The 21,072-nt window shown below is 41.4% G+C and overlaps 1 protein-coding gene across 1 annotated transcript in view; it reads left to right on the top strand.

Annotated features, from left to right (window-relative positions):
- LOC112234581 (delta-type opioid receptor-like) overlaps nt 1-20,457 on the top strand; it is a 31,450-nt gene extending 10,993 nt beyond the window's left edge. The window contains exons 2-3 of the mRNA XM_024402769.2: nt 11,933-12,300; nt 17,715-20,457. Coding sequence (XP_024258537.1) covers nt 11,933-12,300; nt 17,715-18,253 — 907 coding nt within the window. The 3' untranslated portion in view covers nt 18,254-20,457. The remainder of the gene's footprint in view (nt 1-11,932; nt 12,301-17,714) is intronic.
- The last annotated feature ends 615 nt before the right edge of the window (nt 20,458-21,072 follow it).

Below are 21,072 nucleotides of genomic sequence, written 5' to 3'. Positions count from 1 at the left end.
CATGTAATATAGCCTACACCTTCACAATAAATCCGTTATTTATTTTAGACACGTCTAAAGAAGCATGATATGAATAAATCATAGTCTATTTCAGAAGAACAGAATAGCATACTCTGAGTTGCCCTTAAGTTAGGTCCTGATCTGTCTATGCCAAATGGCTGGGGGCTACACGAGTTCATTTAGCAGCAAGATTTCCTTAGAATTACGTGCCATTATTTTATAGTATGAAGAATACAATTGAACATAGCTGAATAAAATATAAATATTTTCTGCAAACAATTTGAGAGATTGCACACATGCAGCTGTTCTGTGTTGAATGGTTAACGAAGAAATACAGTGGGGCAAAAAAGTATTTAGTCAGCCACCAATTGTGCAAGTTTTCCCACTTAAAAAGATGAGAGAGGCCTGTAATTTTCATCATAGGTACACTTCAACTATGACAGACAAAATGAGGAAAAAAATCCAGATAATCACATTGTAGGATTTTTAATGAATTTATTTGCAAATTATGGTGGAAAATAAGTATTTGGTCACCTACAAACAAGCAAGATTTCTGTCTCTCACAGACCTGTAACTTCTTCTTTAAGAGGCTCCTTTGTCCTCCACTCGTTAACTGTATTAATGGCACCTGTTTGAACTTGTTATCAGTATAAAAGACACCTGTCCACAACCTCAACCAGTCACACTCCAAACTCCACTATGGCCAAGACCAAAGAGCTGTCAAAGGACACCAGAAACAAAATTGTAGACCTGCACCAGGCTGGGAAGACTGAATCTGCAATAGGTAAGCAGCTTGGTTTGAAGAAATCAACTGTGGGAGCAATTATTAGGAAATGGAAGACATACAAGACCACTGATAATCTCCCTCGATCTGGGGCTCCACGCAAGATCTCACCCCGTGGGGTCAAAATTATCACAAGAACGGTGAGCAAAAATCCCAAAAATCCCAGAACCACACGGGGGGACCTAGTGAATGACCTGCAGAGAGCTGGGACCAAAGTAACAAAGCCTACCATCTACACACTACGCCGCCAGGGACTCAAATCCTGCAGTGCCAGACATGTCCCCCTGCTTAAGCCAGTACATGTCCAGGAAGTTTGCTAGAGAGCATTTGGATGATCCAGAAGAAGATTGGGAAAATGTCATATGGTCAGATGAAACCAAAATATAACTTTTTGGTAAAAACTCAACTCGTTGTGTTTGGAGGACAAAGAATGCTGAGTTGCATCCAAAGAACACCATACCTACTGTGAAGCATGGGGGTGGAAACATCATGCTTTGGGGCTGTTTTTCTGCAAAGGGACCAGGAAGACTGATCGGTGTAACGGAAAGAATGAATGGGGCCATGTATCGTGAGATTTTGAGTGAAAACCTCCTTCCGTCAGCAAGGGCATTGAAGATGAAACGTGGCTGGGTCTTTCAGCATGACAATGATCCCAAACACACCGCCCGGGCAACGAAGGAGTGGCTTCGGAAGGAGTGGCTTCGTAAGAAGCATTTCAAGGTCCTGGAGTGGCCTAGCCAGTCTCCAGATCTCAACCCCATAGAAAATCTTTGGAGGGAGTTGAAAGTCCGTGTTGCCCAGCAACAGCCCCAAAACATCACTGCTCTAGAGGAGATCTGCATGGAGGAATCGGCCAAAATACCAGCAACAGTTGTGAAAACCTTGTGAAGACTTACAGAAAACGTTTGACCTCTGTCATTGCCAACAAAGGGTATATAACAAAGTATTGAGATAAACTTTTGCTATTGACCAAATACTTATTTTCCACCATAATTTGGAAATAAATTCATTAAAAATACTACAATGTGATTTTCTGGATTTTTTTCTCATTTTGTCTGTCATAGTTGAAGTGTACCTATGATGAATATTACAGGCCTCTCTCATCTTTTTAAGTGGGAGAACTTGCACAATTGGTGGCTGACTAAATACTTTTTTGCCCCACTGTAGGTACTCCTATATGCTTAATTTAGAGTTATTAATGCAACTTTAGTTGTTCTGCAGACGTTGGGCTATATGTTTTGATCTTTAATACATTGTAAGGCTGCATGATGCGACTCTAATGACGATTTGAAAAAAAGTTGCTTGAAAGACATGAGGTAGCTTTGTTTTTTGCGCAGGCTGTACACACTTTATCAGTCTCTCATTCACAATTTGACAAGCACTTGATAATGCCTCGAATATCACGGCGGCATCCCCTTTGTGGCCTTTATGCACCCCCAAATAATCCATGCCCTTTGCGGCCAGTTGCGGTTGTGCCTTTGGCCCGGATTGCTGCGTTGTGCCCTTCTACCTGAGTGCTGCGTGCCCCTAAGCGCGTCTCACTCACATGGCTCTCCATCATGTGATTGGGTCTTTCTCACAGGCTACAAGTGAAGACAGACACATCTGGGATGCAACTGCGTGCGCCCTTATCCGATCCGATCCCGAGATGCATATTGAAGTTATTGGAAGACCTGTCCACATTTACTTTTCATCAGCCAACAAGATGCGGTGGCCTAACAAACAGCAGAAGCACTAGCCTATGTCAATCTACTATCCCCCATAGTACAAGTACAGTCATGGCCCTTGAGGACACAAATATTAATTTCCACAAAGTTTGCTACTTCAGTGTCTTAAGAAATGTTTGTCAGATGTTACTATGGAATACTGAAGTATAATTACAAGCATTTCATAAGTGTCGAAGGCTTTTATTGACAATTACATGAAGTTCATGCAAAGAGTCAATATTTGCATTGTTGACCTTTGTTTTTCAAGACCTCTGCAATCCGCCCTGGCATGCTGTCAATTAACTTCTGGGCCACATCTTGCCTGATGGCAGCCCATTCTTGCATAATCAATGCTTGGAGTTTGTCAGAATTTGTGAGTTTTTGTTTGTCCACCCGCCTCTTGAGGATTGACCACAAGTTCTCAATGGGATTAAGGTCTGGGGAGTTTCCTGGCCATGGACCCAAAATATCGATGTTTAGTTCCCAGAGCCACTTAGTTATTACTTTTGCCTTATGGCATCATGCTGGAAAAGGCATTGTTCGTCACCAAACTGTTCCTTGATGGTTAAGGGGGAAGTTGCTCTTGGAGGATGTGTTGGTACCATTCTTTATTCGTGGCTGTGTTCTTAGGCAAAATTGTGAGTGAGCCCACTCCCTTGGCTGAGAAGCAACCCCACACATGAATGGTCTCAGGATGCTTTACTGTTGGCATGACACAGGACTGATGGTAGCGCTCACCTTGTCTTCTCCGGACAACCTTTTGTCCGGATGCTCCAAACAATCGGAAAGGGGATTCATCAGAGAAAATGACTTTACCCCAGTCCTCAGCAGTCCAATTCCTGTACCTTGTGCAGAATATCAGTCTGTCCCTGATGTTTTTCCTGGAGAGAAGTGGCTTCTTTTCTGCCCTTCTTGACACCAGGCCATCCTCCAAAAGTCTTTGTCTCACTGTGTGTGCAGATGCACTCACACCTTCCTGCTGCCATCCCTGAGCAAGCTCTGTACTGGCGGTGCCCTGATCCCGCAGCTGAATCAACTTTAGGAGACAGTCCTGGCGCTTGCTGGACTTTCATGGGAACCCTGAAGCCTTCTTCTCAACAATTGAACCGCTCTTCTTGAAGTTCTCGATGATCCGATAAATGGTTGATTTAGGTGCAATCTTACTGGCAGCAATATCCTTGCCCGTGAAGCCCTTTTTGTGCAAAGCAATGATGACGGCATGTGTTTCCTTGCAGGTAACCATGGTTGACAGAGGAAGAACAATGATTCCAAGCACCACCCTCCTTTTGAAGCTTCCAGTCTGTTATTCGAACTCAATCAGCATGACAGGGTGATCTCCAGCCTTGTCCTCGTCAACACTCACACCTGTCTTAAAGAGAGAATCACTGACATGATGTCAGCTGGTCCTTTTGTGGCAGAGCTGAAATGCAGTGGACATGTTTTTGGGGGATTCAGTTCATTTGCATGGCAAAGAGGGACTTTGCAATTAATTGCAATGCATCTGATCACTCTTCATAACTTCCTGGAGTTTATTCAAATTGCCATCATACAAACTGAGGCAGCAGACTTTGTGAAAATTCATATTTGTGTCATTCTAAAAACTTTTGGCCACGAATGTACAAAAGTTTACCTATTCTGTGTGAGAAATAAATATTCCAAACATAGTCTGAGACAGTTGTGGGATGCAATAGATCCCAAATAATACAACTACTTGCATTAAACTTGTTTACGCAATGTGGCTGACGCAACAGATCAGAACATTTAGCTTAAAATATTGATAAACTATTAGGCTATTTCTTTTTCTTTTATTTATTTATTTAAGTTCTCATTTACAACTGCAACCTGGCCAAGATAAAGCAAAGCAGTGCGACAAAAACAACAACACAACAGAGTTACACATAAACAAACGTACAATAACACAATAGAAACATCTATGTACAGTGTGTGCAAATGTAGAAGAGTAGGGAGGTAAGGCAATAAATAGGCCATTACAATTACAATTACAATTTAGTATTAACACTGGAGTGATAGATGTGCAGATGATGATGTGCTAGTAGAGATACTGGGGTGCAAAAGAGCAAGAGAGTAAGTAACAATATGTGGATGAGGTAGTTGGGTGGGCTATTTACAAATTGGCTGTGTACAGGTACAGTGATCGGTAAGCTGCTCTGACAGCTGATGCTTAAAGTTAGAGAGGGAGATATAAGACTCTAGCTTTAGATATTTTTGCAATTCGTTCCAGTCATTGGCAGCAGAGAACTGGAAGGAAACGCGGCCAAAGTAAGTTTTGGCTTTGGGGGTGACAAGTGAAATATACCTGCTGGAGTGAGTGCTACAGGTGGGTGTTGCTGTGGTGACCAGTGAGCTGAGATAAGGCAGGGCCTTACCTAGCAAAGACTTATAGATGACCTGGAGTCAGTGGGTTTGGTGACGAATATGTAGTGAGGGCCAGCCAACGAGAGCATACAGGTGCAGTGGTGGGTAGTATATGGGGCTTTGGTGACAAAACGGATGGCACTGTGATAGACCACTTCCAGTTTGCTGAGTAGAGTGTTGGAGGATATTTTGTAAATGACATTGCTGGAGTCAAGGATCGGTAGGCTAATCAGTTTTAATTAGGGTATGTTTGGCAGCATGAATGAAAGAGGCTTTGTTGCGAAATAGGAAGCTGTTTCTAGATTTAATTTTGGATTGGAGATGCTTAATGTGAGTCCGGAAGGAGAGTTTACAGTGTAACCAGACACCTAGGTATTTGTAGTTGTCCACATATTCATATACATATCCTATGTAGTTGTCCACATATTCATATACATATCCTATGTCGTTGTCCACATTTGTAGTTGTCCACATATTCATATTCTATTTCTTCACATTATAAGCGCAGCAATGCACACATGGCAGTAGGCTATAAGCACGAATGTTCCATTAGCGGAAAAACACCATTATCAAAAGTGACAGCAAATGCGATAATGCATGTAATGCTTTTATTATTAAGGTGCATTTTTGTGCTGCTTATGTATGCCAGTTAGGCTCTAAACCCTTTGTGAAGCGGATTAATGTGCTTAATGTTGGCACTTTATTAGTTATGCAAACATGATTAAAACATATAGGCCTATGGGCTAGGCTACATGAGGTGTGCAACTATGATTAGAAAAAGTCACAAAAAAGGCAGTTTCTTATGCTGGGCATCATTCACAAGTGACAATATATAATTCACAAGTGATAGGCTAATATTTTCACCCATCAGACTATTCTTGTTTTAATCTTGTCTTCACATATACTAAATAATATAGGTGTGATATTAGTTTTGATTTAGAATAGACCATTATCATGCACCTGTCTCGAAACAGGGGAAGCAGCGAAAAAATACATGTCATCTATGCACTTAAATAGCAAATGGAGGACGCTTTTTTTGTGGTTTATTTTCATGCCAGTCAGGTAGGCTATACTCCTGTTTTAAAGAGAAGCAATGTGATTAATATAAGGAAAGTTGATAAATAAATATAGTAGGTCTACCCTATAGAAAGCTGATGGGATCCTCCTCTTTTTAACAGAGGCTATCACTTTGTTTTCTCGTGCAATTGCAAAGAAATGTTGCCCAGCATGTGCTCATGGGCTCTCGTGAAGTGTTTGATTAGAGTTTCGAACACATTTGTGTTGATGTCAGAGTGATTATAGAGTGCCAGTCAGTTAGCAAGTTTGATAGATACTAATGACCATCAGCAGCATCAGAGCTTGGAGAAGCCTAATTACCGTGACTAAACGGTCACATGGAATTTGACTGCCGTCATGACTCGTTACCACCGGTGTGGTGGTAATACAGTCACCGCAACAGCCCTAGGTCCAGATCCAGATATCCCTTCTGTCCAGATCCAGATATCCCTTCTGCCCAGATCCAGATATCCCTTCTGCCCAGATCCAGAAATCCCTTCTGCCCAGATCCAGATATCCCTTCTGTCCAGATCCAGATATCGCTTCTGTCCAGATCCAGATATCCCTTCTGTCCAGATCCAGATATCCCTTCTGTCCAGATCCAGATATCCCTTCTGTCCAGATCCAGAAATCCCTTCTGCCCAGATCCAGATATCCCTTCTCCCCAGATCCAGAAATCCCTTCTGCCTAGATCCAGATATCGCTTCTGTCCAGATCCAGATATCTCTTCTGTCCAGATCCAGATATCCCTTCTGCCCAGATCCAGAAATCCCTTCTGTCCAGATCCAGAAATCCCTTCTGCCCAGATCCAGATATCCCTTCTCCCCAGATCCAGAAATCCCTTCTGCCCAGATCCAGATATCCCTTCTGACCAGATCCAGATATCCCTTCTGTCCAGATCCAGATATCCCTTCTGCCCAGATCCAGAAATCCCTTCTGCCCAGATCCAGATATCCCTTCTGCCCAGATCCAGATATCCCTTCTGTCCAGATCCAGAAATCCCCTCTATCCAGATCCAGATATCCCTTCTGTCCAGATCCAGATATCCCTTCTGTCCAGATCCAGATATCCCTTCTGTCCAGATCCAGATATTCCTTCTGCCCAGATCCAGATATCCTTTCTGCCCAGATCCTGATATCCCTTCTGTCCAGATCCAGATATCCCTTCTGCCCAGATTCAGAAATTCCTTCTGCCCAGATCCAGATATCCCTTCTGTCCAGATCCAGAAATCCCTTCTGTCCAGATCCAGATATCCCTTATATCCAGATCCAGAAATCCCTTCTGCCCAGATCCAGAAATCCCTTCTGCCCAGATCCAGATATCCCTTCTGCCCAGATCCAGATATCCCTTCTGTCCAGTATTAGTCTTCCTTACAAAGAGAGTACATTGGGAGCCACATTTCCACTTTCTCTCCCTGGAACTGGTAGGCAAATCATCATTTTTTGTCTGAGAGACTCAAGCTTCACCTTATCAACAATTCTCCCCTGCTGTGTTTTATGGTGTTGCTATAGACAGACATGTTGTGTTCCAGAATGTGCAATACAAAACACCCTGCCCTTGGCTCCTTCCTGGGCTTTTACACTGATGACATCAGACCCATCCATCAGACACGGACAATGTTATGCTTAAAGCTCAAGACATCCGGTTCCTTGTGTACATCCATGGCTTACGTATAATGCACAACTCCATGCGCAAACATAGTAGACAAAAAATGAATTATCTTTCAAAATAAAATAGTTCAATTTATTTTGGCATGCATTCCCCAGCCATCTCAATCTTCCGCCAGGATTCATTCCAAGTGCAATGCACTATCGACAAGGCAACTTCCCTGATGTTCTCAGAGATTGCATTCAGAGTAAACGCTGCAGATGTTGGCTCAAGAGTAAATTACATTTAAAAGTAAAATGCAGTGCATTTGTTTACAATGTGCCTTTGATTGAATTCTTCGTATTTTCATTGTTTGGGTTACTGTGCTGCTGTTCTTCATTTGAGATCAAGTTAACTTTTATTTGTCAATTGTACACGAGGTTCAACTGAAATTTGACTTCCTCTTTATCCCAACCCCTCCAAATGACACACATACATATAGAGATCAGAGAGGTTAGAGCAGGCGTCTGTCACCCTGGCGCCTGTTGAGCAGTTGTTGAGGGGGGGGGGGGTTAAGTGCCTTGCTCAAGAGCACAACAGCAGGCAATGGCATCCAGGATTCCCTTCCTGGCAGATTCTTCCCATCAGACCCAGAATTTCAAAATGCTGTCTAGCCTCTCTAACCATTAGACTACCTTTGGCCAATTTGAGATTGTATTTATCCAGAAAATGCCTTGTATCTTAAAGGGATACTTCGGGGTTTTGTCAATGAAGCCCTTTATCAAATTTGTGGATGTAGAAGACACATTTCAGTTGGAAGGTATTCAGTTGTACAACTGACTAGATATCCCCCTTATTAATCAGGGCCACGGTACAGTTTAGTAATCTATCTAAACAGTGTGATCAGGGAGATTTTTCCAAAATAAAAAAGATGATTTGCTGTTATCTGTTCTGAAAATCTCATTGACATTAGAAGATAATAAAGAGTTTTGGAAACGAGAAGAAATGAGACAATCCCAGACTGCTAATGTGGCATTGGAAATGAATGAAACATTTTCTCATGAAAAACCAATCAGAATGATGTGGATGAGTATAATGCTATTGTATTTGCTATTCTCAAGCGTTATATAATATTGTTTATATTAGCCAAATACACAAGCCATTCTATCTGTTTAAGATATGCCACTCTTTCTTTTTGGGCATTATGGGAAGTTCAACAGCAATACGTTATTACTATCCATTAATTGCGGAGACGCAGGAACGACAGTTCAAGCTCCGTCACACTTGAGTTTCCCCCCCACGCATCCAAAACTCAATTTATAACTTTTATATAATATGTCATTAATGGTAATCCGCACCACACGCAAACGTAAAATGTTGGCAGGTCGGTCCACAAGATTGCCCGGGCGATTTGGATTAGAAAGGCATCCGGCACAGGTTCAGACTGCTCTGAAACTCTAATTCACATATAAGCGACGGTTCCTTGTAGTCATTCTGCATCTCCACAATGTAAACACACCTTTACTCTCTGTACTACTACAAAGAAATTATTGCAGAATAGTTATACAAGTGAAAATGGTTTCCTTTTAGTTTTATTCGTGTACAGGAATATGCTGAACCTGGAAAGTAACAAAATTAAACCTACAAATGATGCCTCATAATGAGAAATAATGAAAATTAAGAAACAACAAAAGCGAACAGTACTTCATTATGCAACAATACGTTCTTTGTGTAACGGCGCACAATAAGCTCCAAATGAACACTGATTTTGATTGAAATGAGTAAGATCGGGGATGACAACAGATACGGATAAAAGATCTAGTCTGCTCCGTTGAATAAACACAATGGACGACACTACTTATGGTATCCCTGGATAATTAGTATAATAAGACCAACTGCATCATAAGTGCTCTGATATGATACGTAAGAGATCAATGTAGTATCTAATGGGTGGAAATGACATTCATGATCCACCCAACATTGTCTTTATGTATTTGGAGCTGATCATTTTGATGAACTACTGTCAGTGCCTGTCATGAGAGGATTTAGGCTGGTCAAATATTTGTTCAAGTAAAAATACCATTTCCATTACAATGACTGTCTGTTTGTTTAACAATAACGTTCTGACTGTTAAAACGTATCACTTGCGGTATGGTTTTGGAAACATAAGGAACGTATCATTCATATCAGCGCAAAATAATAATAATATATATTTTTTTAAATTACTACACACCTTAATTGGATTAGTGTTCCTACACGGCCATATCTCCACGTTACATCGCTTGTTTTTAGAGAAGACAGGTTGCAAGACATAGGCAGCCACCTGTGATAATTAGCTATCTAGCGTAGAGTATTCTCAACACCTGTGTGTAAACTTAACTGGAGAGGAAGTGTAGTTTGTCAACTGGAGGCACACACTGCTTGTGGATCTGTGCAAAACTGCTACAGTAAGTGTATATTTTTTTATTTGAATGAGTAATTCTCGCTGATACAGTGCATTTGGAAAGTATTCAGACCCCTTGACTTTTTCCACATTTTGTTACATTACAGCCTTATTCTAAAATGGGTTAAATTAGTTTTTTTCCTAATCTACACAAAAAAGAACATAAGGACAAAGCAAAAACAGGTTTTTAGAAAAAAAAAGTATTCAGACCCTTTACTCAGTACTTTGTTGAAGCACCTTTGGCAGCGATTACAGCCTCACGTCTTCTTGGGTATGACTCTACAAGCTTGGAACACCTGTATTTGGGGAGTTTCTCCCATTCTTCTCTGCAGATCCTCTCAAGCTCTGTCAAGTTGGATGGGGAGTATTGCTGCACAGCTATTTTCAGGTCTCTCCAGCGATGTTTGATCTGGTTCAAGTCGGGGCTCTGGCTGGGCCACTCATGGACATTCAGAGACTTGTCCCAAAGCCACTCTTGAGTTGTCTTGGCTGTGTGCTTAGGGTTGTTGTCCTGTTGGAAGGTGACCTTCTCCCCAGTCTGAGGTCCTGAGCGCTCTGGAGCAGATTTTCATCAAGGATCTCTCTTTACTTTGCTTCGTTCATCTTTCGCTGACTAGATCCTGACTAGTCGCCCACGTCCTGCCGTTGAAAAACATCCCCACAGCATGATGCTACCACCACCATGCTTCACTGTAGGGATTGTGCAGGTTTCCTCCAGACGTGACTCTTGGCATTCAGGCCAAATAGTTCAATCTTGGTTTCATCAGACAAAGAATCTTGTTTCTCAAGAGGCTTTAGGTGCGTTTTGGCGCACTCCAAGGGGGCTGTCGTGTGCCTTTTACTGAGTGGCTTCCGTCTGGCCACACTACCATGAAGGCCTGATTGGTGGAGTGCTGCAGAGATGGTTGTCCTTCTGGAAGCTTCTCCCATCTCCACAGAAGAACTCTGGAGCTCTGTCAGAGTGACCATTGGGTTCTTGGTCACCTCCCTGACAAAGGCCCTCCCCCGATTGCTCAGTTTGGCCAGGCGGCCAGCTCTTGGAAGAGTTTTGGTGGTTCCAAACTTCTTACAAACTTGTTCTTGGGGACCTTCAATGGTGCAGAAATGTTTTGCTACCCTTCCCCAGATCTTCACCTCGATACAATCCTGTCTCTGAGCTCTACAGACAATTCCTTCGACCTCATGGCTTGGTTTTTGCCACAGGTGGACTCCAATCTCAAGGATGATCAATGGAAACACGATGCACCTGAGCTCAATTTCGAGTCTCATAGCAAAGGGTCTGAATATTTATGTAAATAAGGTATTGATTTTTTTTATTTTATACATTTGCTAAACAAAAAAACTGTTTTCGCTTTGTCATTATAGGGTATTGTGTGTAGATTGATGAGGGAAAAACGTATTTGATCTATTTTTAAGGCTGTCACTTAACAAAATGTGGAAAAGGGAAGGGGTACTTTCCGAATGCACTGTATGAAATATAAAAGGTATATCAGCATGTTTCGAAAACCGTTTCGCAAGCAATGATTTTTGACATTTCTAAACGTTAAAACACACTGTCTGAAGAATTGTAGTTGACACGCAGTCAACCGTGTGCGACGCAAACCTCTGAAAACCCACAGATAATTAGAAGAGTTTTCAAGAGCTACCCAGTAGGTAACGCTGTAAGAAAGAGAAATTGAATTAGAATTCATTAACAGTTGTGTATGTAGCCCTATGTCAATACACCATCTGTCTGTGTGTTTGTTTGTAATATAAATTCCTTATGAATCCAATATTTTGTAAACCTGTTCTTGGTGGTATGATTTGTCTGAGAAACTGAGACACAGCGATAAGATGTTGCCATGAACGGCAAGGTGAACAGAAGACATTGCTGAGCTTATGGTTTTGAGATAGACAAGCTGCTGTCCAGATTATTTGTCTTCTGATAAGCATCCCCTAATTTGGTCTTTCCATTTTTCTTTCTGTATGTTATCTTTCCAGATACACTAAAATGAAAACCGCCACAAATATCTACATCTTCAACCTGGCCTTGGCTGATGCACTAGCCACCAGTACACTGCCCTTCCAGAGTGTCAACTTCCTGATGGGGACTTGGCCGTTTGGAGACATTCTGTGCAAGATAGTGATGTCCATCGACTACTACAACATGTTCACCAGTATCTTCACATTGACCACCATGAGTATTGACCGTTACATTGCAGTGTGCCACCCCGTCAAGGCCTTAGACTTCCGCACGCCCCGTAACGCAAAGATTGTCAACGTGTGCAACTGGATCCTGTCCTCTGCCATCGGTCTGCCTGTCATGTTCACCGCCTTAACTACTGTAACTGATAATGGCAAGTATGACAGTACGTTTCCCCATGCTGTTTTTCTTTGATCCTCTATTGTAGGCCGCCTATCTATAATGTCAGTGAGTACACCACAGTAGCGAGAGAGTAACAATTATGTTTTACACTTCATTTTATTTCTGTGAAGTGAATGGAATTCGCCAAATTATCACTTTGCTGTTCTACACATGGTCTGGGTCTGAGTCATAGAGAGAAAGTGCCATGTTAGCTAAGAAGTTTTTTTAAATTATCATATAATAAGAACACATTCAGTTCCTTTATTTAGGTTTACGTGTGATATTAACTTTTACATAATGGTGGATTTAAAACTGCAAATCAGAGGCTATATTAAGTAATGTTTTGTAAGTGTTCATCCCTAATTGGCCTTAATGTAGGTTTCCAACTCTATTCATCAATATAATGCTTTAAAGCTGCAATATGTAACTTTTGGAGTGACCCAACCAACTTCACATAGAAATGTGAGTTATGTGTGTTTATATGATACCAGGGGTCCGAAACATGAAAAAAAAAAAAAAAATACAAAAATGTTTCTTTGGAACCTGCGGTCCGTATTGACCCCGTTCTGGTTCCGGTTCTGGTCCACGAACCATGGAGGCTCTACCCTATACTTGCTTGTTTTGTCACATAAACTGAAATTAGCAACCAGGAAATTGCAGAGCGATTTCTACATAGTGCATCTTTAAAGATGATTAATATAACCATAGACTAGCAGCTTCCACCATGTAGTCTTTATAGATGACTAATATAACCATAGACTAGCAGCTTCCACCATGTAGTCTGTATAGATGACTAATATAACCATAGACTAGCAGCTTCCACCATGTAGTCTGTATAGATGACTAATATAACCATAGACTAGCAGCTTCCACCATGTAGTCTTTATAGATGACTAATATAACCATAGACTAGCAGCTTCCACCATGTAGTCTTTAAAGATGATTAATATAACCATAGACTAGCAGCTTCCACCATGTAGTCTTTATAGATGACTAATATAACCATAGACTAGCAGCTTCCACCATGTAGTCTGTATAGATGACTAATATAACCATAGACTAGCAGCTTCCACCATGTAGTCTTCATAGATGGCTAATATAACCATAGACTAGCAGCTTCCACCATGTAGTCTTCATAGATGGCTAATATAACCATAGACTAGCAGCTTCCACCATGTAGTCTTTATAGATGACTAATATAACCATAGACTAGCAGCTTCCACCATGTAGTCTTCATAGATGGCTAATATAACCATAGACTAGCAGCTTCCACCATGTAGTCTGTATAGATGACTAATATAACCATAGACTAGCAGCTTCCACCATGTAGTCTGTATAGATGACTAATATAACCATAGACTAGCAGCTTCCACCATGTAGTCTTTATAGATGACTAATATAACCATAGACTAGCAGCTTCCACCATGTAGTCTTTATAGATGGCTAATATAACCATAGACTAGCAGCTTCCACCATGTAGTCTTTATAGATGACTAATATAACCATAGACTAGCAGCTTCCACCATGTAGTCTTCATAGATGGCTTTATAGATGACTAATATAACCATAGACTAGCAGCTTCCACCATGTAGTCTTCATAGATGGCTAATATAACCATAGACTAGCAGCTTCCACCATGTAGTCTGTATAGATGACTAATATAACCATAGACTAGCAGCTTCCACCATGTAGACTTTATAGATGGCTAATATAACCATAGACTAGCAGCTTCCACCATGTAGTCTGTATAGATGGCTAATATAACCATAGACTAGCAGCTTCCACCATGTAGTCTGTATAGATGACTAATATAACCATAGACTAGCAGCTTCCACCATGTAGTCTTTATAGATGGCTAATATAACCATAGACTAGCAGCTTCCACCATGTAGTCTGTATAGATGACTAATATAACCATAGACTAGCAGCTTCCACCATGTAGACTTTATAGATGACTAATATAACCATAGACTAGCAGCTTCCACCATGTATAATAGTCTTAAAGTCCATGCATCATTTCAGTATAATAGTGGGATGGAAACTTGTCAGAAAAATTTGTGATGCTTCTCCTGAATTAGGTTTTCAAAATGCCTGTAAAAACCATCTTAGCTCTTTTTATTGGTAAGAGGAGAATGGGTGTTATTTGCAGTCTCTTGAAGAAACTCTATCTGATGTCAGCTTGGGGAATAGAAGCAGGCAGCACAAGGTTGTTTAACAAATAGCTGACTATTATGGCTAACATTATGAGCAATGCTTCGGGGCCTATGTAGCTTTATCTACAGTTGAAGTCGGAAGTTTACATACACTTAGGTTGGAGTCATTAAAACTCGTTTTTCAACCACTCCACAAATTTCTTGTTAACAAACTATAGTTTTGGCAAGTCGGTTAAGACATCTCCTTTGTGCATGACACAAGTAATTTTTCCAAAAATTGTTTACAGACAGATTATTCACTGTATCACAATTCCAGTGTGTCAGCAGTTTACATACACTAAGTTGACTGTGCCTTTAAACAGCTTGGAAAATTCCAGAAAATAATGTCATGGCTTTAGAAGCTTCTGATAGGCTAATTGAAATCATTTGAGTCAATTGGAGGTGTACCTGTGGATGTATTTCAAGGCTTACCTTCAAACTCAGTGCCTCTTTGCTTGACATCATGGGAAAATCTAAATAAATCAGCCAAGACCTCAGAAAAAAAATTCTGGACCTCCACAAGTCTAGTTCATCCTTGGGAACAATTTCCCAATGCCTGAAGGTACCACGTTTATCTGTACAAACAATAGTACGCAAGTATTAACACCATGGGACCACACAGCCGTCATACCGCTCAGGAAGGCGACGCATTCTGTCTCCTAGAGATGAACGTACGTACTTTGGTGCGAAAAGTGCAAATCAATCCCAGAACAGCAAAGGACCTTGTGAAGATGCTGGAGGAAACAAGTACAAAAGTATCTATATCCACAGTGAAACGAGTCCTATATCGACATAACCTGAAAGGCCGCTCAGCAAGGAAGAAGCCACTGCTCCAAAACCGCCAGCTCTGCATTCAACACCATAGTACCCTCCAAGCTCGTCATCAAGCTCGAGACCCTGGGTCTCGACCCCGCCCTGTGCAACTGGGTTCTGGACTTCCTGACGGGCCGCCCCCAGGTGGTGAGGGTAGGCAACAACATCTCCTCCCCGCTGATCCTCAACACTGGGGCCCCACAAGGGTGCGTTCTGAGCCCTCTCCTGTACTCCCTGTTCACCCACGACTGCGTGGCCATGCACGCCTCCAACTCAATCATCAAGTTTGCGGACGACACAACAGTGGTAGGCTTGATTACCAACAACGACGAGACGGCCTACAGGGAGGAGGTGAGAGCCCTCGGAGTGTGGTGTCAGGAAAATAACCTCACACTCAACGTCAACAAAACTAAGGAGATGATTGTGGACTTCAGGAAACAGCAGAGGGAACACCCCCATCCACATCAATGGAACAGTAGTGGAGAGGGTAGCAAGTTTTAAGTTCCTCGGCATACACATCACAGACAAACTGAATTGGTCCACTCACACAGACAGCATCGTGAGGAAGGCGCAGCAGCGCCTCTTCAACCTCAGGAGGCTGAAGAAATTCGGCTTGTCACCAAAAGCACTCACAAACTTCTACAGATGCACAATCGAGAGCATCCTGGCGGGCTGTATCACCGCCTGGTATGGCAACTGCACCGCCCTCAACCATAAGGCTCTCCAGAGGGTAGTGAGGTCTGCCCAATGCATCACCGGGGCAAACTACCTGCCCTCCAGGACACCTACACCACCCGATGCTACAGGAAGGCCATAAAGATCATCAAGGACATCAACCACCCGAGCCACTGCCTGTTCACCCCGCTGTCATCCAGAAGGCGAGGTCAGTACAGGTGCATCAAAGCTGGGACCGAGAGACTGAAAAACAGCTTCTATCTCAAGGCCATCAGACTGTTAAACAGCCACCACTAACATTGAGTGGCTACTGCCAACACATTGTCAATGACACTGACTCTACTCCAGCCACTTTAATAATGGGAATTGATGGGAAATTTTGTAAATATATCACTAGCCACTTTAAACAATGCTACCTTATATAATGTTACTTACCCTACATTATTCATCTCATATGCATACGTAGATACTGTACTCTATATCATCGACTGCATCCTTATGTAATACATGTATCACTAGCCACTTTAACTATGCCACTTGGTTTACATACTCATCTCATATGTATATACTGTACTCGATATCATCTACTGTATCTTGCCTATGTTGCTCTGTACCATCACTTATTCATATATCCTTATGTACATATTCTTTATCCCCTTACACTGTGTATAAGACAGTAGTTTTTTTGGAATTGTTAGTTAGATTACTTGTTCGTTATTACTGCATTGTCGGAACTAGAAGCACAAGCATTTCGCTACACTCGCATTAACATCTGCTAACCATGTGTATGTGACAAATACATTTGATTTGATTTGATTTGATTTTAAAAAGCCAGACTACGGTTTGCAACTGCACATGGGGACAAAGATTGTACTTTTTGGAGAAATGTTCTCTGTTCTGATGAAACAAAAATAGAACTGTTTGGCCATAATGAACATTGTTATGTTTGGAGGAAAAAGGGGGAGGCTTGCAAGCCGAAGAACACCATCCCAACCATGAAGCACGGGGGTGGCAGCATCATGTTGTGGGGGTGCTTTGCTGCAGGAGGGACTGGTGCACTTCACAAAATAGATGACATCGTGAGGAAGGAGAATTATGTGGATATATTGAAGCAACATCTCAAGACATCAGTCAGGAAGTTAAAGCTTGGTCGCAAATGGGTCTTCCAAATGGACAATGACCCCAAGCATGTTTCCAAAGTTGTGGCAAAATGGCTTGAGGACAACAAGGTCAAGGTATTGGAGTGGCCATCACAAAACCCTGACCTCAATCCAATAGAAAATGTGTGGGCAGAACTTGAAAAGCGTGTGCGAGCAAGGAGGCCTACAAACCTGACTCAGTTACACCAGCTCTGTCAGGAGGAATGGGCCAAAATTTACCCAACTTATTGTGGGAAGCTAGTGGAAGACTACCTGAAACGTTTGACCCAAGTTAAACAATTTAAAGGCCATGCTACCAAATACTGATTGAGTGTATGTAAACTTCTGACCCACTGGGAATGTGATGAAAGAAATAAAAGCTGAAATAAATCATTCTCTCTACTATTATTCTGACATTTCACATTCTTAAAATAAAGTGGTGATCCTAACTGACCTAAGACAGGGAATTTGTACTAGGATTAAATGTCAGGAATTGTGAAAAACTGTTTAAATGTGAAAAAGACTGCCGTGAAGCTATTGGTTTCCTCATGTACTACTTTCCCTCAACTGTGTCTTGTACTCAATCTCCACATGTTCAGGATTCATCGACTGCACTTTGATCTTCCCACACCCATCCTGGTACTGGGAGAATCTCCTGAAAATCTGCGTCTTCATCTTTGCCTTCATCATCCCGGTCCTCATAATTACCATATGCTACGGGCTAATGATCTTGCGCCTGAAGAGCGTGCGCATGTTGTCCGGCTCCAAGGAGAAGGACCGCAACCTGCGGCGCATCACCCGCATGGTCCTGGTGGTGGTGGCCGTCTTCATCATCTGCTGGACGCCCATCCACATCTACGTCATCATCAAAGCCCTAATCAACATCCCCAACTCCCTGCTGCAGTCCGTCACCTGGCACTTCTGCATCGCTCTGGGCTACACCAACAGCTGCCTGAATCCCGTCCTCTACGCCTTCCTGGACGAGAACTTCAAGCGCTGCTTCCGCGAGTTCTGTATCCCCCTGAGTCCCTCTGTGCTGGAGCTGCAGAATTCTTCTCGTACCCGCCCCCACCAGCAGCACCAGCGCGATCAGCACTCCAGCGCCAACAGGGTGGAGAGGTCCAATCAACAGGTATGACTAGGTATGGAGATGTTGTCTTTGGACTCACGCTACCAGCCTAACGATGACATGAGCTCGGAAGTCACCCAGGTAACCACAGTGCTCTGACACAAAGCTCTGACACATGATGCGCCAAGATACTGAAGTGCTTCGTAGCACAAGCATTGATCGTACTGTCGCCTCTTTCTGGAGAGGCTGACGAGTATTTGAATGCAGAATGACACTCCGCATAAAGCTTTCTGTCAGGTAGCATTATTAAAATGTTGAATATTAGGCAGAACACTGAAATGAAGACACATCAACTATTATGTACACAGTATCTTTGTAGACTGGTATATTGAACATACTGTAATAGGATAATGTTCTGTGGTCAACATCATTCACAATTAGAAACTGTTGATTGAGAGCACTTATGTCAAGACACTAATTCAAGAAGATTGTTATTTAAGGGTCAAGCGGCGATTCAAAAAAACAAGGTGTCCACCCCACCACTTGTTTTGGTAAACAGCTGAGAGATGGGACTGGAGGAATGTAACCACTGTCAAATAGACAGAGATAGACAGAGCTATGGATGCAAGAACTGACCATCCATGAGATCAAAATGATCTGTTTGTTTGTTTACAATTACATTATTGTTTGCTTCCAGAGTCAATGGCTTTATATTATTAATCTTAAAGTCAGAAAATGGATGTAGCCTATCAATCTGCTTTACATCTACTGTATGTATAGCAGCTTTTATATACTGTATGTTCTGTACTAAATTGTTATTTATTATATGTGTATATGATGTGCAAGTGGTTTGGGAACTGTCAAATTAATCATTTATATTTTATTTCCGTGTCAAATCGGCAGTTGGCAACCCATCCCTTACTGGATTTACTGACGCATAAACAAACATTACAATGATTCACAGTGATTATTCAGTGATAATTCTTCCAGTGTTCTGTGCAGTGTGCACTGCATACAGAATGAAAAATGAATAATAGTAAATAAGGTTATTCAAGCAATAATAATAACAACCCTAGAGCTGTAAAAAATAATACAAATTAATTACAAAAGAAATACAGCAAATGGCATTTAAACCCAGTCTGGCACAAAGAGAAGATTTAAATCAAATCTAATTTTATTTGTCACATGCACCAAATTCAACAGGTGTTCACCTTACTGTGAAATGCTTACTTACAAGCCCTTCTATTGTGAGTGATATACACAATCTATATACATATGTAGACTTTGAATTTCATTCTGTCACCCTTTTTCTTTTATTCCAAGCATTATAAAACAAAATCTGCAAACAGAAATACACAACAGACAAAAAACTATTTCAGTTTCTCTTCATCGCTCAGCCACATAATGCCAGGGTAGATCTGGTGGAATTTCTGAAAGCGTATATCGTGGTAGAAAGGACAATAGAGGATAAAATGAATTGAGTTCTCTCTTCGAGGTCACATAGTGTTTCCGCTTCCATTTCACCACAAACCGACCTGTTTCAATACACAGAGACAATATCCCTGATCTTACCTGTTTCAATACGCAGAGACAATATCCCTGATCTTACCTGTTTCAATACTCAGAGGCAATATCTCTGATCTTACCTGTTTCGATACACAGAGGCAATTTCCCTGATCTTACCTGTTTCAATACGCAGAGGCAATATCTCTGATCTGACCTATTTCAATACACAGAGGCAATTTCCCTGATCTAACCTGTTTCAATACACAGGCAATTTCCCTGATCTTGCCTGTTTCAATACACCAAAGCAATTTCCCTGATCTTACCTGTTTCAATACACAGAAGGAATTTCCCTGATCTTACTTGTTTCAATACGCAGAGGCAATATCCCTGATCTTACATGTGCACATAGCGATCACTTGCTTTTTTGTAGGTTGTACATAATATATATATCTCACACACAAAGTCAGCCTTAATCAAACAAAAGGTTCTCAATTTGGGTTTATGATTAATCTCCACCCATTTGTTTTAATATTGCATTGTCAGTTGTTTTTTAATCGCATCTATGTCTCCTTTAATTTGGTTTTCGTTCAAATGTTCACAGACAGGGCACAATGGTGTCAAGTCAAGTTACCAATCGTTTTTCCACCATTCATTTTTCCCATAGTGGATTTAGAAAAACTTAAAATAAGAGCTGTGTTTCATGTAGGCTCACCCTGGCATGATGTTTTGATAACCATGTAAATCTCTAGGACAAGGATACTTTTATCAATATATTTTCCGGTATTTACCCCCCAAAAGTGAAATGCTAATTAGCTGCTAATGTGGCTATCCTAAAAAAACTACAATTGCCCTGATGATCTGGACGAGCCTGCCGAATTGAGGCAAAGGTAACCATGTCTAGATTAACTATCTAATGTTAGCTACATTTTCTAATTAATAAATTGTCTAAATTTCTGTAAATTGACAAGTCTGTGAACTGTCTTGTGCAAGTTTTAAATTGACATAATACCTGTTAGCAAAGGTGTTAGCTAGAGTTGACTTGCTTGCTTGCTGAGATTTGTAGTTTTGCATGATGTCTACTGAGAGTAAATAGAGGCAAATATATTGATAAAAGTCACATTGTCCTAGAGAGATTTACATGGGTATCAAAACATTACGCCAACCAACATTACAGTTGGCAGGACCTCTCTAATTTCCCGTAGATCACTTCATTTCTCCCTTGTTGATTCATTTCTCCCTTTTTTGATTCATTTCTCCCTTTTTGATTCATTTCTCCCTTTTTGATTCATTTCTCCCTTTTTGATTAATTTCTCCCTTTTTGAACTTCCAACATATCTCACTTCTCTGTTTTGTATTTTTTATTTAACTAGGCAAGTCAGATA

This window comes from Oncorhynchus tshawytscha, linkage group LG01, assembly GCF_018296145.1.
Source record: "Oncorhynchus tshawytscha isolate Ot180627B linkage group LG01, Otsh_v2.0, whole genome shotgun sequence".
NCBI lineage: Eukaryota > Metazoa > Chordata > Actinopteri > Salmoniformes > Salmonidae > Oncorhynchus > Oncorhynchus tshawytscha.
The sequence above is the reverse complement of the archived record's forward strand: the minus strand, read 5'-3'. Positions and strand labels throughout refer to the sequence as shown.